The following is a 16877-nucleotide window of genomic DNA, read 5'->3' on the forward strand; positions in this document are numbered from 1 at the left end:
GTGTACCCATTATTCTGACTATAAAACAATTACAAGATTAGAAAGAAACAGCTTTGTCAGAAAACTCAACAAAAAGATACAGAGTTTCCAAATATTGTGCTATATATGCAGAAATAGGACAGTGGTGGCGGGGGGGGGGGAACGGACTGAATTGGAAAATACAAAAATTTTAATTGGCTATTCTATGTGTAGCTTGACAGACTTATCCTACCTACCTGGGCTGTTTTCACTACTCTTTTTAGGGCTCATTGGTACAGATGTCTGTTCAACAACATCTTTCTCTTTTCCCTTGCGCCGAATTGGACTCAGAGAAGGTGGATTTGTTAGAGATGGTAAAGTTGCCTATAAAAAAGTATCGGTAAAAAACAACACACAACTATGCTTAGTAAAAAAATAAAATCAACTATGTTCCCAAATAGCACCATGCACATTAACAAAACGCTGCAGGAAAAGAAGGAACATTCCAATCTGTAATCTTCTTAGCATTAACCATTTTAGCATATAAATGGCATAAACTGCAAATCATTACATTTCAGATAAGTGTTTAAAAAACTTTAGAGCCTAATTCTATCAAATTCTTTTATAAAGAACAGGTGAAACTCTTTCTGCATCTAACTGAACTATTTATTTTAATTATGAAAAAACCATAAACAATAGTAGTGTTTAACTGAGACAATAGTAGTGTAATACCTTTAACTGAGAGCAACTACAATGCCATAAAAAGCAACATCTGCTTCTCTGATGGGACTTTTCCTTACTCTCTCCCCACTCCCAGCCCTCCAAATTTGGCTCTGGATGGCCGAGTGACAACACTGGAGTTTATTTAATTGCACTACTTTGTGACATTTCAGTTATTCCTAACGAAATGGGGAAAGCATATACTACTATTGCTGCTTAAGTATTTAGCAATATCACTAAAAAAACAAAGCCATACCTTTATTGTTGAACCAGGAACAACATCGTCCATTACATGAGCACAAATATTAACGACCTTCAGTAAATGGGAAAAAATTTGCTCTACCAAAACGACAAGAGTTCTGTCTGCTAGAGCTGGCCAAGGCTCCTCCTGTTTAGCACCACCAGCATTAGCGTCCTCTTCAGTAGTCCAGGGGTTTTTCAAAGATTTTGAAGCACTAGCTGAAATCACAACAAGCAGCAAATTCCTTAAGTTAATTATATATTAAAGAAGTCTTGAATATGTATTAGGTAAATGTTCCTTACCAGAGTTCACTATGTACAGTGGTGCCCCGCAAGACGAATGCCTTGCAAGACGAAAAACATGCTAGACGGAAGAGTTTTCCGTTTTTTGAGTCGTTCCGCAAGACGAATTTCCCTATGGGCTTGCTTCGCAAGACGAAGCGTCTTGCAAGTTCTTGCGAGTTTTTTTTCTTTTTCTTAAAGCCGCTAATAGCCGCTAAGCTGCTAATAGCCGCTAAGCCGCTAATAGCCATGCTTCGCAAGACGAAAAAACCGCTAGACGAAGAGACTCGCGGAACGGATTAATTTCGTCTTGCGAGGCACCACTGTATCTATCTATCTACCTATAATCACACATGGTGTGTGTGTGGAGGTGTAAAACACATGGCTGATAAATGAGTAAGTCTTCCTCTTTTTAGGGGAAAGACTAGCTCAGTGGTAGAACACATGCCTTGCATGCAGAAAGCTCTACGTTCAATCACCAGATCTCCAGGTACAGCAGGGAGAGATCCTGACAGAAAACCCTGGAGAGCTGCTGCCAGTCAGTGTAGACAATACTGAGTAAAATGGACCAATTGTCTGACTCAGTATAAGGCAGCTTCAAATCACAGATGAGTTAGATCTTATTATGTACCCCACTTGGCGTTTTAAGCAACAGCACACACAGGCTGGTGGGCACAAGAGGTGGGGTGGGAGCTAGGAACAAGGTATAAATAGTGCCATCTTCACATTTTAATATTGCTATTTTTCCCTATCAATGAAATTAGGGCAGTGTCACCCAGGGCACCTTACTCCCCAAAGACCTCCACTGAAGCGTATGTTGTAAAACGCAGGATGTTATTTGAATGCTTTATTTATTGAAGAAAGAAAATTAAAATATATGTGTTTAAAAAAACTTTTAATTGTGCTTGGAAATGGACCAGTAACTAGTATAACTAGTATAGAGAGCCAGTATAGAGAGCCAGTGTGGTGTAGTGGTTAAGAGCGGTAGACTCGTAATCTGGGGAACCGGGTTCACATATCCGCTCCTCCACATGCAGCTGCTGGGTGACCTTGGGCCAGTCACACTTGTCTCTGAAGTCTCTCAGCCCCACTCACCTTGTGGGGGAGAAAGGGAAAGGAGAATGTTAGCCGCTTTGAGACTCCTTCAGGTAGTGATAAAGCGGGATATCAAATCCCAACTCTTCTATAAAAAGGGAATCCTGACAGTTAAGTCCAGTCGCAAACGACTCTGGGGTTGTGGAGCTCATCTCGCTTTACTGGCCGAGGGAGCCGGCATTTGTCCACGGACAGTTTTTCCGGGTCATGTGGCCAGCAGGACTAAGCCGCTTCTGGCGAAACCAGAGCAGTGCACAGAAACGCCATTTACCTTCCTGCTGGAGTGGTACCTATTTATCTACTTGCGCTTTGAGGTGCTTTCGAACTGCTATGTTGGCAAGAGCTGGGACCAAGCAATGGGAGCTCACCCCGTCACGGGGATTCAAACCGCCGACCTTCTGATAGGCAAGCCCTAGGCTCAGTGGTTTAGACCACAGCGCCACCCATGTAACTGCAAAAATTGAATGTTTTCTATATCTGGTCTCAGGTTGTAATCACATTACTGTATTCTGCCAAACATTAGTTTCTTAACAGTCTTCAAGGCACTTTCATACACGAAACATTGCAACAGCCCCAATAAGATGTTACCAGTGCATGGAAAAAGAAAGAATGAGACGAGAGAACCTGAGTGACAGCAGTAAGCTGTTGATTAAGATTAAATCATCATTGCTGAACTTTCTTCCTACCTGCAAGCAGATTTCCAGCCAGTATTAAAGCATCTTGGTGTGCAGAAAGATCTAGTGGGAACCAAGCGGATGAAAGCAGGGACAGAACCAAACCAGCCATACCAATAGTGCTACTCTTTTGAGAGTCTTCGGTAGTAGAACCCAGCAGAGTAAAACTGGAAGTTGAATTATGAACAGTCAGTTTCCACAAAAGGCAATATACACTATAATGCATAATAAAATATAATATACAAAAGTTAGCACAAAAATGCAAATAAAATGTCCCTGCCTCACATCCTGGAATTTTAGCAAAAGTTTCCATAGTGTTCCCTGGCCTGAACCAATGCAACTACAGGTGCAACACAAGTTAGCTTGTGTAAAATTATGAAGTAAACTCACCTCACAGAGTGTTTGTTGTGGGGGAGGAAGGGAAAGGAGAATGTTAGCCGCTTTGAGACTCCTTAAAGGGAGTGAAAGGCGGGATATCAAATCCAAACTCTTCTTCTTCTTCTTCTTCTTCTTCTAGCAACTTTATTCTTTAGCATTTGGGGAACTGAACTAAAGACTACAAAGGCTAAAGATGGAAATACTGTATTTTTCGCCCTATAGGACACACTTTTTCCCCTCCAAAAATGAAGGGGAAATGTGTGTGCGTCCTATGGGGCGGATGCAGGCTTTCGCTGAAGCCTGGAGAGCCCCACCGCCAGCCCCACAAGCTCGGGGGACAGCAGGGAGGCGGAACGCCACCATCCCGCTGTCCCCCGACTTTGTTAGAAGGCTGGCGGGGGGAAGAAGCCTGCTCCTCCCTGTCGCCAGCCCCGCAAACTTGGGGGACATCGGGGAGGCGCAGCGCGCCATCCCGCTGTCTCCCGACCTGGTTTGGAGGCTGGCGAAGGGCTTCCCCCTCCCCCAGCCCCGCAAGCTCCCAGAGCGATGCCAAAGCTGCACGCATCTTCCGCATGGCTCTGGGTCCCGTTCTGGGGGCTGGGGGGGGGAAGCTCGGGCTTCCCCCGCCCCAGCCCCGTGCCTGGGGGGGCGAAATAATTTCCCCCCCCCTTTATTCCCCCCTCAAAAAATCTAGGTGCGTCCTATGGGCCGGTGCGTCCTATAGGGCGAAAAATACGGTACACATCTCCAACTAAGTCCAAAAAGTCCAATAGGGCCTGGTAGATAGCATGAAGTTCCAACCAGGTTATGCTCCTATCTCTGTGTAGTTTCTTAGGCCTTCATCTGTGACTTCCAGGCAAGATCAACTACTCTGAAAAGCTGGCATCAATCAGCAGCTTGTTCCAGAGGGATCCAACACATGCACACACAGAGGACTAGACTGTATCTGGAATTGCTATTCTAGTTTGCTGTCTGAGAGAGAGAGGCAAGAAACAGCCCCCCACTCCTTCATTAGCCTAGGACTGACTACAATTTGACTCCTCCACATAAGAGTGTGGACCTGAAAGAGGGGAGACAACCACAAAAGGAGGGATGGAGGGTGGGAAGGAAGGAATGCGGCTGTCGATATATCTGTATGCCAATCTAGAAGGCCCATTCATGGTAAATTATCAACATTCTTGTATCTGCTTGGCACGGGATACATCCTCACGATGTGAGGGGCTGAAGCTAAGATGAGCTTTGGGAAAATGTGAAAAATAGAAAGCATCTGTCTTAAACCGATGTGAGCACATTCTATAAAACCAAGGAAAATGTCCGAAGTGTGAAGGTCATCTGACAAAAAATTGTGAACAGGACAACTGAAGTTGTCCTCTTAAGTGTGGAGTGATCTGTAACAGGGTGGATAGATGCTGAGCCTCATAGGTGAGAGCAATACATGCCTTTATCCTCCTAGCAACGGTGAAGGAAGAGCCCCCCCCCTTGCCCAAGTTCACAAGGGGAAAGGAAATAAAAAAGGAGTTAATGAAAAGTAAGGACGCAGTCCTACTCTGGTATTTTTAAAGGACCCTCTTACACTCTGGCCTCTGCCAGTCCTTTTACAAAAGGGTACTGAGTTTTGGGGCAAAAATCAAGCAATATCTCTTAAATTGTTGGATAATTCTTTATAACACTGTTATTAATTAGCCTGGAAACCAGTAGTAAAGCTTATCACTGAAGTTTTGTTGTTGACAACAAAGAAAAATGAAAGTATTTACTATCAAATACTGGTACCTTAAAAGCAATCTTCACTCTTGGATATCTAAATTTTGACTTTGAAACTTTAAAACATGGCACAGAAATTTAAGATGATGCAAACTTCTATTGGTGAAGTATTCATGGCAGAGAAAGGATCCACCATCAGCAAGTATAATCTCCATAAGGAAACAGGCACAGAGAAAGATACAGACTAGGGATGAGGAACTTGTTCCCCCCCTCTGGGTATTGTTGGACTACAACTCCCATAGTGACTGGGGCAGATATGAGTTCGAGACCAACATCTGGAGGGAGGGACACAGGATCCCCATTCTTTGCACAGAAATCAGTTATCTACTAAGAATTTTTTAAAGAGCCCAACAAAAAATTAAAATTAACATTTCTGATCCGCTCTCTCTAGCAGGTTTCCATGCCTTTGATGAGAGCTGTAAGGAACTAAGCATCACACAAAAAGTAAGCTGTATAAAATGTTAACTTCTGAAAAGAAAATTATTCCACCTTAAACTCGAATACCACATATTCCTCTTCACTGGAAAAAGTTTTTGTTTCTCACACCTTTATACTTATTAAGTTAAACCATCTTTTAAAATTATCTGACTTTCTAGACCTCGATATGACAGCCTATCATGCTAATTTTGAAATTTCATTTTCATTAGGGTTCAATGGCAAATAAGCTAATAAGACCGTATGACGGGTCCTCTGTTTTTGTAAACATGAACTCTAGAGGAGGAAGAAACATACCTGCAGTGCCATCCTCCGCTCCAGGTGCAGACTGGAAATGATGTGGACAGAAGACACAAAGCTTCACAACAACCAAACTAAAATACCAAAACAGAAAATACATTTCTATCAATAACATGGGGAAATATGAAGCATGACGCAGCATTCCCACCCGTAGCCTCCATTATGGATGATTGAGATAGCAATGCTTTATATACAGAAGATGTAAAAATCATCTGAATATATTTAGAAACCCAGCTGGTAAACTTCCAGACAAACTCACTGTTAGAGATCTTGATGATGATGTTGTCAAGGCATGGGAAACTGCAGAAATAACTCTAGAAAGGTTATTTTCCATTGTGACATCTGTTGGACTTGGTAGTATATTATATCCTCTGTATGTTCTAAAACAAAAGCAATAAATAAATAGGCGTTACTTTTTCCTTTAAAAGTTGAATAGCACCTTGTTGAATAAGGGACGAATTGAATATAATTTGTGATCTTCACCGTCCCATGTGAGATCTGCCTGATGTATATTCCCAGGGTTGTTGAGTTTTAATGACTGATTTTTCTATATTTTTAGCGGTTCTTGTTTTTATCTGCAAGCTGCCACGAATCCCGTCAAGGAAAAAAGGTGGGGGTATAAATAAATAACATCCTGCTCTCTCACAGATCACACACACAAACCTATATACCCCCCACACCTCCCTCTTTCTCTGTTCAAGTGCATCTCTCTCAAACAGACACACACAGAGAGTCCTAGCATTCCCCTTGCTGTCAAAATATCCCAAAAATATTTTTATAATATTTTTTTAAACCACGGGCACCAGGTTGGCAATCCCTTTCTCAAATATACTCACAGGATAAAAATACAAACCAAAAATTAATACCAGCTAGGAAGCTTGCTCAATTGGAGAATGGTTAACCCAAGTCTTGGAAATTGCAGAAATTGATATATTAATGGATATTGCATGTAGGAGAAATGGATTAACTGTTTCAGTTTTGTTAACAGCTAAACATGCATCTTTTATTTATTATTGAGATACACAGTGTAACATCATGGTATCGGACTGTAATTTGTTTCTGTAATTTTATTTTGGAAATTAGAAGCTTAAAAACAACACCACCAAAAAAACCCAAAAAACCAACACCACTTTCAAGCCTTAAGATGCAGTGTAAAACAAGTCCTTATTCCTGCAAATTTACCATGAACAACCCGCTTGCATCAATGAGACACTATTGCACAAATATCCTTGATCAAAAGTAAGAGAAGCTGCTATTGAGGGCGAAGTGAAAACTATTTTGAATGCTGTAAAGAAATGGGGTCCAGCTGGCTATGCAGGAATTTGACTCATCATAGTTTTCTTGCCAAGCAATGAGACGATAAAGCGTAACTCTACCTGGTGATAGTGCTTACTGCAAAATGAGAAGCAGGCTGAGTTTCATGCATTAGCAGCTTTAGATAGACGCTACTTTGGTCCCTTGCCACAGCTACTACTGGATCAGCCTGCCCCTGGTCACAGTTATAGAACAGCTTTGGAACCAGCCTGAAACAGAGAACAGAAGGCCTCAATGAGGGTCAACTATGGAAAAATAGTGAAATTTAGATTATATGCAAGCTTCCTCGTCTTCAAGATCAAAGTGTGATATTCATTTAAAGCAACAGGCAAACACTACCTGTTAGCCTTAATAGGCTGACTACCATGGAGAATCTTAAATGCTTCAGATTTTACTCCACATTAAAATACTTTCTATGGTCAACATTTTTAATTCATTAAGGTATTTGGGTTATATGGACAAATCATATTCAAACATCTACTAATAGATGCACTGACGGAACATACAATATATTTTATAGAAAAAGCTGCTTAGATTAGTAGATCTATTAGTAAACTTCCACATCTGAGCTCCAACACAATCTCTTTAGCACAAAAAGGCTCTTCCTAATAGCCATGGCGCTATCTTTTCCTAGAATGTGAAATCACCAAAGAAATGAGGTGGTGATATGGAGTCAGCGGCCACTGAAAGTGAGCCGCAATTGTGAAGCCTTGGGTAGGATCTCCCTCCATTTATCTTTAAATCTGATCAATAAACTGGCGCGTGGCAAAATGAGCTGCAGTGTGCAAAAAAATGAGCATGTTTAACGACCCTGTAGGAGAGCAGTATACAGGGACGCTCTGCAAGAAAGTAAACTAAATAAACTAAAAACAAGAAGAACTAAGGTTGCTAAGACAAACAAATGGGTGGGGAGGGACAAAATATCTTTTGAAATATATGCATATATATATATATATATATATATATATGCAGGTTTTGGTGTCCTCGGGTGTCTTCCCGTGTAAAAGTTGGGGTGTCTAGGCGACGTTTCGACGAGGTCTCACTCGTCATCTTCAGGCTGGTGCTTTCGGCTTCTTGTTACTGGAACAGTGTGTATATATATATATATATATATATACACACACACACACACACACACACACATTTGCAAGACTCAAAGACATGGGTTAAGTTGCTAAAACTAAGGAAAACTAGGGGGAATAAAGCAACGATAAAATGAGATCAAAAACTGAAAATTTATCTGAAGAAGCAGGAGAGCCAGGAGAAACAACTTGCTTAGTCAGGCAGGAGAAAAAACTGAGGAGGAAGTGCCTGTCTCCCCCAAGTCGTTGCTCCTGCCTGAGGTCATGTGAGAGGAAATGCCCAAGTCACTGTTCCCAGCATCCCATGAAATAAACTGAGTGGTTTTCATGGGCTAATGGAGTTCAAATATGGTTCTACCCCAAGTCAAAGAAATCCACTTTTCAGTCCTCACAAAGGACTTGCAGTCTCTCTTTCCAAGACAAGGACTGCTAAACTATGTCCTGCAGCATCAAAATTCAGGAAACAGTCTTGCCGTTTGCCAAACCCAACAGAATATTGCTATGTATCAATACTCTCTACTCTGGCAATTCCTTTACTGCATGCAAGTATCACACATAACATGAATGCTAAGTTAATCCCCAATGACTGCATCAGAAAATTGCAAACTGAATGTTTTTAAAAGGCATATTAGGCAAATTTAATTTAATTATTTAATTTAACCAATACCTTATTAAAGCTGCAGCAGCAACATGCCTCACTCTAGGGTCTTCATCTCCAAGCAGAGAAATGACTACATCACTGAGCATGCGTTCCTGAAGTTTTAAAAGCTATAGGAATTGGACAGCAAATACATGTACGTTACTACTATTAGCAACAGTTTATTAACTACAACTTCCACATTGAAAAAGGTAAGAAAACTGATGGTATGGTAACTAGAGATCACAATGTGTCAAACAATGAAGACACAAATTCTAATTTCATCTTCAAAGGCATCTCATTCATAGATAACCTTTTACATGAAGGATACATTGAAAATCCTATGCAAAAATGTAAGTGCCTCTTTTCAGCGCTGGCCCACCAATGAGGTGGGGTGAAGCACCTGCCTCAGGCAGTGGAAGAGGAAGTGGTGGAACCCCACCCCACTGCTGCAGTGACCCCCTCTGGCCAGCAAGATGGAGGCATTCTGATGCATAGCACTGCCATTTGTCTTCCTTGCCCTGGGGCCGAGAAGATGAGTAGCAACGCCTTCCACAATGCCCCAGCTCAGGGAGAGTTCAGTGAGAAAAGAGGCATTCTGATAGCAGTGGAAGCACAAGGTGAGTCAGCAGTAGATCTCCGTTTCGCCTCACGTGGTGAAATGGGACAGGCTGGCCCTGTCTCTTTTTCATATGCATTAAAATCCATCTGCTTCAACATGGAATTAAATGGCTACTTTCTGTTAAGTAAACCTGACAACCATAAAAGTGAAGAGTTTAATAGAACAATTACTCACTCCGGTATAATGATGTGCACCTCTGTGCAGGTGGTTAGCCCCTCCTTCCAAAAAACTGATTAGCCTTAAATGAAAGATAGGGAAATATAGTACAAGAGATTGTTAAAAGCTGAGCAAAGCAAAGCATAGCCTTAAGGAGTAACAACTATAACTTAATTTTTAAAAGAAAAAACGTAATTAAAGCTGGGAACAAAATTCTGAAATAATAACTTACCGAAAATCTATCTCAGCAAGGGTTTCCAGTAGCTCAGTCCTAACCAGCCAATAGGAACTGTTCCTCAGTGTAAGGAGGTCAACCATTAATTTTAAACCTAATGCACTATAGTTGCTACTGCACAAACTCATGATGCAATGCTAAGGAGGGAAAAAAAATTAATTGTTTTAAACAATGTAATTAGTACATAGCATTTAAACTTTATAAAAGCTTACATAGTATTAGCATAGTATTTTTGAACTGGACTATTTGGCTATTGTGATAAATCTATCAATAGCAACATCTAAATAAATAAAAGTTAAGTATTTATTACACTGAATAGGAAAATGAAGAAGTCCCCCCCGGGGGGGGTCAAAAAAATAATAATCACTAGTGCATTGATGCAATGAAGCAGATGAGCCATCAGAATGTGAAGGACTGTTGCACAGAAGAGGGCAAAGACTTGTCTGCTGACTAAGAGGGCAGGATTAGATCTAAAGGTCTTAAATCAGGCATAGGCAAACTCCGGCCCTCCAGATGTTTGGGACTACAATTCCCATCATCCCTAGCTAACAGGACCAGTGGTCAGGGATTATGGGAATTGTAATCCCAAACATCTGGAGGGCCAGAGTTTGCCTATGCCTGCCTTAAATTACAGGAAGGTTAAATGTTGCTGACAATTAGAAGAAACATCTTGAAAGTAAGAGCAGTAGGACAGCAGGGAGCCCGTTGACCCCACAGGGAAACACAACAAGGAAGCAAAGGTACAAAACAGAAGGCGTGAAGAAAAGAAGAAAAGCTCAAGCTCCTGGAGTATTATATTGGAGGAGGATGGAGGGGTGGGGAGTGGGGAGGGAAAGCCTGGCTCTAGCAGTTTATATGCTCTGCAACACCACAGGAGCACACCATAGGAGCCTTATACCATGTGAGACTATTTGACAATGGAATCCTGCATCACCCCACAGAACTCAAGGGAAGTAATAGTGCCACTGTATTCTGCTCTGGTCAGACCTCACCTGGAGTACTGTGTCCAGTTCTGGGCACCACAGTCCAAGAAGGACACTGACAAACTGGAACGTGTCCAGAGGAGGGCAACCAAAATGGTCAAAGGCCTGGAAACGATGCCTTATGAGGAACGGCTAAGGGAGCTGGGCATGTTTAGCCTGGAGAAGAGGAGGTTAAGGGGTGATATGATAGCCATGTTCAAATATATAAAAGGATGTCACATAGAGGAGGGAGAAAGGTTGTTTTCTGCTGCTCCAGAGAAGCGGACACGGAGCAATGGATCCAAACTACAAGAAAGAAGATTCCACCTAAACATTAGGAAGAACTTCCTGACAGTCAGAGCTGTTCAACAGTGGAATTTGCTGCCAAAGAGTGTGGTGGAGTCTCCTTCTTTGGAGGTCTTTAAGCAGAGGCTTGACAATCATATGTCAGGAGTGCTCTGATGGTGTTTCCTGCTTGGCAGGGGGTTGGACTCAATGGCCCTTGTGGTCTCTTCCAACTCTATGATTCTATGAACCATGAGTTGGTCAGCAGTCCGAGGTGCAAAAGGTCTATCAATTTGTGCTGCAGAAAGTGGTTGTGGAAAAAAGCATCTTTGTTTACTGCTGGCTGCTTCATAACTGTATTTGTGAATGCCTGCCTCTGCAACAAGACCATAGAGATGTGCTCTTCTTTTCAAATCTTATATTTTAGAGAGATTTCTGCTTACCCGTACAGCTGTACAAGCCAGTTTGCATGTGACAGAGGACTCATCTTTCAGAGTCCTTTGCAATAAGGGTATACAGTCTACTAGTGAAAAGTTGTTTCCTGGAAATAAGAAAAAACAAAGACAATGAATGAAACTATTGAAAGCATTTTATGGTATAAATTCTGATTCTACAAATTAACCTGGTTATTACCTGTTGAAGCTCTTATGTTTGCTAGCCAATTTTCCACATCAAAGCGAGATTTACTGAGAATGGAGTAAACAATTGTTCCACATAAAATGGCAGTTGCTCCTCTAATCTGGGGATCGCCATGATCAATATAATTCACAATATCCTTTATATACTGTTCTTCTAGAAAAATAAATTAGGTACAGATAATAAAGAACTTTGTCTTGGTTTATAGGCTTTCTGTTTCTTGCCATATTCCACAGTGCTGAAATAAACTTTTAGACTTTTCTGAAGGAGGGCTTAATTATATAACAGATATAAAATCCATGAAAACAATAAATCAAAGAAATGAATAATAAATGCAAAGGAGAAAATGTTCTTTAGTCTTAGACTTCCATTTTTTTTGTTACAGGTAAATATGGGTGTAGTTGATTATATTTTTTAATTAACAGAAGCAAAACTTAAATCTCCAGCTTTGAAATTCCACTGACTTTGGCAAAACGTCAAACACCTAGGATGTGTACAGTACTTCCAAACAATTTATAAAGTTGGAACGAAGCACGAAGCAACAATTCTCCAGCACTATCTGGGAACAGCCAAAGTTACGTGAAAGTAAGAGAATTCCCATGTTGCCACCGCAAAAAGCATATCCCAGTTTCCTAACCTTTACTGGAAGTGCTGAGGGGCTGGCAAGATAGTCATTGTGGTTTATAGCCAAACAGGAATTGCTGTTATTCTTCAAAGTAAAGTAAAGGTAAAGGTACCCCTGCCCGTATGGGCCAGTCGTGTCTGACTCTGTGGTTGCGCGCCCATCTCACTTAAGAGGCCGGGGGCCAGCGCTGTCCGAAGACACTTCCGGGTCACGTGGCCAGCGTGACAAGCTGCATCTGGCGAGCCAGCGCAGCACATGGAAACACCGTTTACCTTCCCGCTAGTAAGCGGTCCCTATTTATCTACTTGCACCCGGGGGTGCTTTCGAACTGCTAGGTTGGCAGGCGCTGGGACCGAGCAACGGGAGCGCACCCCGCCACGGGGATTCGAACCGCCGACCTGATGATCGGCAAGTCCTAGGCGCTGAGGTTTTACCCACAGCGCCACCCGCGTCCCCTAAGTAAGTAACTAAGTCCCCTAAGAACGCCACCCCGCGTTCCTCAAAGTATGACATAGTAATTCTTAGTTTACACACGAGGAAGGAATTCTTTCAATATGTATTTCTGGGTACTGAAGCAGAGTGGCTTCTTTAATTTATTGATTACATGTTTCTTTATTCATTCCTTCCCTGTCAGCAGGTACGGTAATAATGGCAATGCTCCAACTATGGACAGACGACTGTTTCACTACAGACAAGATATCTGATAAATTTCAAAATAGTCAGAAATAAAAACGTTTTATTTTTTCACAAGAATACAAACCAGACAATATGAAATTCAACATACCACACTCTTCTTTGGTGGCTTCAAAAGGCATTTTATAGAGTTTGCTGAAGAAAGCTTCAGGATGGAGTGCGACAGCTGCTCCTACACAACTCACAGCTAAGGCTTTTACGCTGACTCTTACATCTTTATCAGGAACCAGTGCTAAAGAAAAGATAATTGTACCTGACTATACATTTAATGAAATAAACTTCATTTAATTGCATAACACAAAACACCCACACTTTCAGTTTGTAATAGTTTCACCTGGATACTGCAGTAACGAGAAGCCATTATACAAAGTATAGGAAATAATATTTAAAATATTATGAAGTCAAGCTATGTAGTTAAATAGGGAAAAGTAACAAAAAAGTAGACTGTTGGAATTGGAAATGGACAAAAAACACTAATTCCACTCCAGAAAATGTTGTCTTAAAAGAGAAAGGTTTTTAGGGCATTCTACTGCTATTTCCTGTATCCTGGAGGAATATGTCCAGTTCTTGATCACCTGGTGAACTGCAGCCCTCACCAGATCTTTCCTAAAACCTCGGTGTATCTGAATATACCCCATCACATCATCAGCAAACGCCACATTCTATGGTCCTTAGTAATGGATACAGCTTATACAGTGGAACGTCTCCCTGTTTGTTGAACTAAATCCCACTGTGCCAGCTACAGCCTCTGTTGGACCCACAGCGCACCTGTTATATTATAGCATAGCTTTAAGACATCAGCAGAAAGCCAGTATAGTGGTGCATGGCCTATTGAACCTGCCACAGATTTAACTGTTCTTGACTTTGCCTTCTTTCATATGGCTTCAGCGAGTTGGAATCATAGCAACAAACCATGCTTTATGAAGCCTAAATTATGTTTTCAAACAAATCATTCATTTCAGTTCTTTGCTAATCAGAATTTTAGCCAATCAGGTATTAACCATATTAAGTGAGAGAAGCAGGAAGAGGTGGTTTCTAGTGGTATTTATACTACTTACCACCTTTCTCCCCTGTAAGAAGAAAAGAGGCAGCCAGGAGACGGACACAGTGAACTAGCGGAGCAGCATCTCCGTCCGTATAACAACCAATATCTCCTTTAATTCTGGAGAGCTGTTAAAAACAAGCAAAATTATATATTGATAATAAAGATAGAGGTTCTTTGTAACAAAGGTAACAAATATAATGGCCCTTCGCTCTTTGCTCTATCCTGTTACTGCAACACTATCTGGAGTTAAGCTACGGTTTGGCTTAGCATTACTTCCAAAGCTGGGCTTGCAGTTTGCCTTGCTTCAGACAAACTATGAGCTGTAGCCAAGGTTTTTTCTTGGCTTACTGCTTGTGCACTTGCCCAGAGGAGATGAACGATGAGCTCAGGTTCAAAAGCAGCACTAAACCAAACCAGGGCTTAGCTCTGAGAAGTATTATATGGACAGGCCCTAAGAAAGATCATAGTCTCCTGCCATTCACTGACATATTCCATTATAAAAGGCTTTCAGATACACTTAACCCTTGAATGTGAACAACCGTCTTACCTTATTTTCATAATCATTGGGGTCCAGTTCTTCTTTTGATGTAAATTTGTCCATACTGCTGTTGGAAGGCTGTCTGCTATGACCCATGGTCTTTAATAAATGGGGTTGCTGAAGGGCTTAAAAAAAGAAAGCAATGAAAGTGATGGTTGACTTACACCTCAAACAATAAATATGAATATGTAGGATCTATGAGTAGAAGTAAAAAAAAAAAATGCCCTAAGAGAGCTTCATTCTAAATGAGACAGTTCAGTAAATATTTTCTCACAGACTTTCTCCTTATAATGAACATACCAACACAAGAATTTCTGAAAGCCTCAGCTGACTCATCCTGGAGGACATTTGCAGTTTCATCTTCCTCATCTTGCAGCTGTCCAATCTGCATTCCAGAATACTGGCTTTCAGTTCCCTCAAGAATCTAAAATGTAAAAGTGTAAAAACAGTTTAACAGTGCGGTTAATCCCAACTTAGAAATCTGTCTGTCACGCATATTCTTTTATAGTTCCACAGCATCTCACAAAATCCTCAGGCTGTCATTTCTAGCTATAACCCTGGAAATGTTCCCCTTGAACCTTGAAGATGGTCCAGAATGTGATGACCAGGCAGTTAAGCAGGGTAGCTAGATGGGATCATGTGACACTGATCTTCAAAGTTATGCACTGATTGCTTGCAAACTACAAGCCCCAAATCAAGATGTAGGTACTGACAAAACAAAGCCCTGAACAGTTTAGGATCCAAGTACTTAAAAGACTGCCGCTCCCAGTATCTATTGGTCCATGTTCTGAGACTAGTCTTCTTTCCCATAACAACAAAAAATTAAAGCAGCACTTGGATCCTAGATGTAGGGCATGCCTGGGTATGTTAACAGAAGACACACGTTTAACCCTGTTTGTGTGCAAGGGGATTTTGAGTGCACACATATATCCCCAGTCCTGAAAAGCAGCCACGAATACTTTCTACTGAGGGAATCAAGCTGAAAAAGGTTGTCCCTGTCTGCTTTAATTTAAATGGGTGGCAGAATCAGAAAGAAGGGGCTTCTCCTGTCCTCTCCCCTCCCTGTCACTTCTAGAATACCTTGTAGGGAGATAATATTCTTTGTTGTTGTTGTTGTTTAGTCAATTAGTTGTTAGTTGTTTAGTTGTGTCCGACTCTTCGTGACCCCATTCATCGACTAAACAACAAAAACAATATTCTTAGTACTGCAAGGTATAAGATGTATAGTTAGTCTGCTCAGTGTTTGGAACTAGACTGACTCACTGCCCAATTTGGTTGTCTAGAAGGATTATAGTTATGTAATGTAAAAATAAAGCAGCAGCAGAAGTGCTAAAATGACATCAAACCACCTCATGTTTAAAGAAACAGCAACCTTTAAAGTGCTACTGGATAAGAGGCAGGTATGTCTAAACCTTTACTTTCTGCCAAAAAACTAAGGGATGCAATGAATCAGACTTCCCAGTAACCACTTGGAATCCCACTGAGCACTCACCATTTCAGAACTGTCAGAGGGGGTGACGGCTGAATCAGGGCCTTCTGTTGTTGTCTGAGAGCTGTCACTAATGGGAGAGGAGGCCCGGGTGCCATCATTCAAGTCTACGAGAAGGTCTGACTGGACAGCACTGATTTGGCTGGAGCTTCCGCTAAGAACGTCATCATCAGCATCTCCTTTGTTAGCTGAAGTCAAATCACAACTTGTCAGATCTGACTCTGTCTGCAATGTGTGCTGAGAACGTGGTTGCTCAGTTATGATGTCATAGCTTGAGGAATCAGCTCCTGAACTTGCAGGCGTAGCTGTCGACAAAGCTGATGAAGCAGCAACTTCACTAGTTAAGTCACTCTTCATAGTAGCTAAAAAAAAGGGTAAGAGAAACCCACAAAGATCCAGGAACCCATTAAAAAGGTAAGAGAAACCCACAAAGATCCAGGAACCCATTAAAAAGGTAAGAGAAACCCACAAAGATCCAGGAACACCTAAAGCACCTACAAAATAAAATAAGTGAGCTAAATGTCTTAACAGTCACTTGCTAATATGCATATATCCCTATCTAATTTTTATATCCTGCCTTTCTTTAGTCATGGAACCTGGGTCAGTATATTAGTGGGTTCCAGGTGGTCACCCAATCTAAGCACTGAGTAGTGGCTTGGTTTCAGCCTTTATATAATATCTTGACATATTTCACAATTGTTTTGTTCTACATAAT

At 41.4% G+C, this 16877-nt stretch overlaps 1 protein-coding gene across 2 annotated transcripts in view; it reads right to left on the reverse strand.

Moving 5' to 3' along the window:
* HTT (huntingtin) overlaps positions 1–16877 on the reverse strand; it is a 101513-nt gene that overhangs the window by 58182 nt on the left and 26454 nt on the right. For both annotated transcript variants that reach the window (XM_083757275.1, XM_083757274.1), the window contains 16 exons: positions 16166–16524; positions 14974–15097; positions 14683–14798; positions 14149–14260; positions 13182–13322; positions 11770–11928; positions 11580–11677; positions 9887–10026; positions 9673–9736; positions 8907–9007; positions 7220–7366; positions 6103–6223; positions 5841–5917; positions 2982–3136; positions 935–1137; positions 216–342 (listed from right to left, as the gene is read on the reverse strand). In XM_083757275.1, the coding sequence (XP_083613401.1) occupies positions 216–342; positions 935–1137; positions 2982–3136; positions 5841–5917; positions 6103–6223; positions 7220–7366; positions 8907–9007; positions 9673–9736; positions 9887–10026; positions 11580–11677; positions 11770–11928; positions 13182–13322; positions 14149–14260; positions 14683–14798; positions 14974–15097; positions 16166–16524 (2244 nt within the window). The remainder of the gene's footprint in view (positions 1–215; positions 343–934; positions 1138–2981; positions 3137–5840; positions 5918–6102; positions 6224–7219; positions 7367–8906; positions 9008–9672; positions 9737–9886; positions 10027–11579; positions 11678–11769; positions 11929–13181; positions 13323–14148; positions 14261–14682; positions 14799–14973; positions 15098–16165; positions 16525–16877) is intronic.

This window comes from Podarcis gaigeae, assembly GCF_964106915.1.
Source record: "Podarcis gaigeae genome assembly, chromosome: 9".
Lineage (NCBI taxonomy): Eukaryota > Metazoa > Chordata > Lepidosauria > Squamata > Lacertidae > Podarcis > Podarcis gaigeae.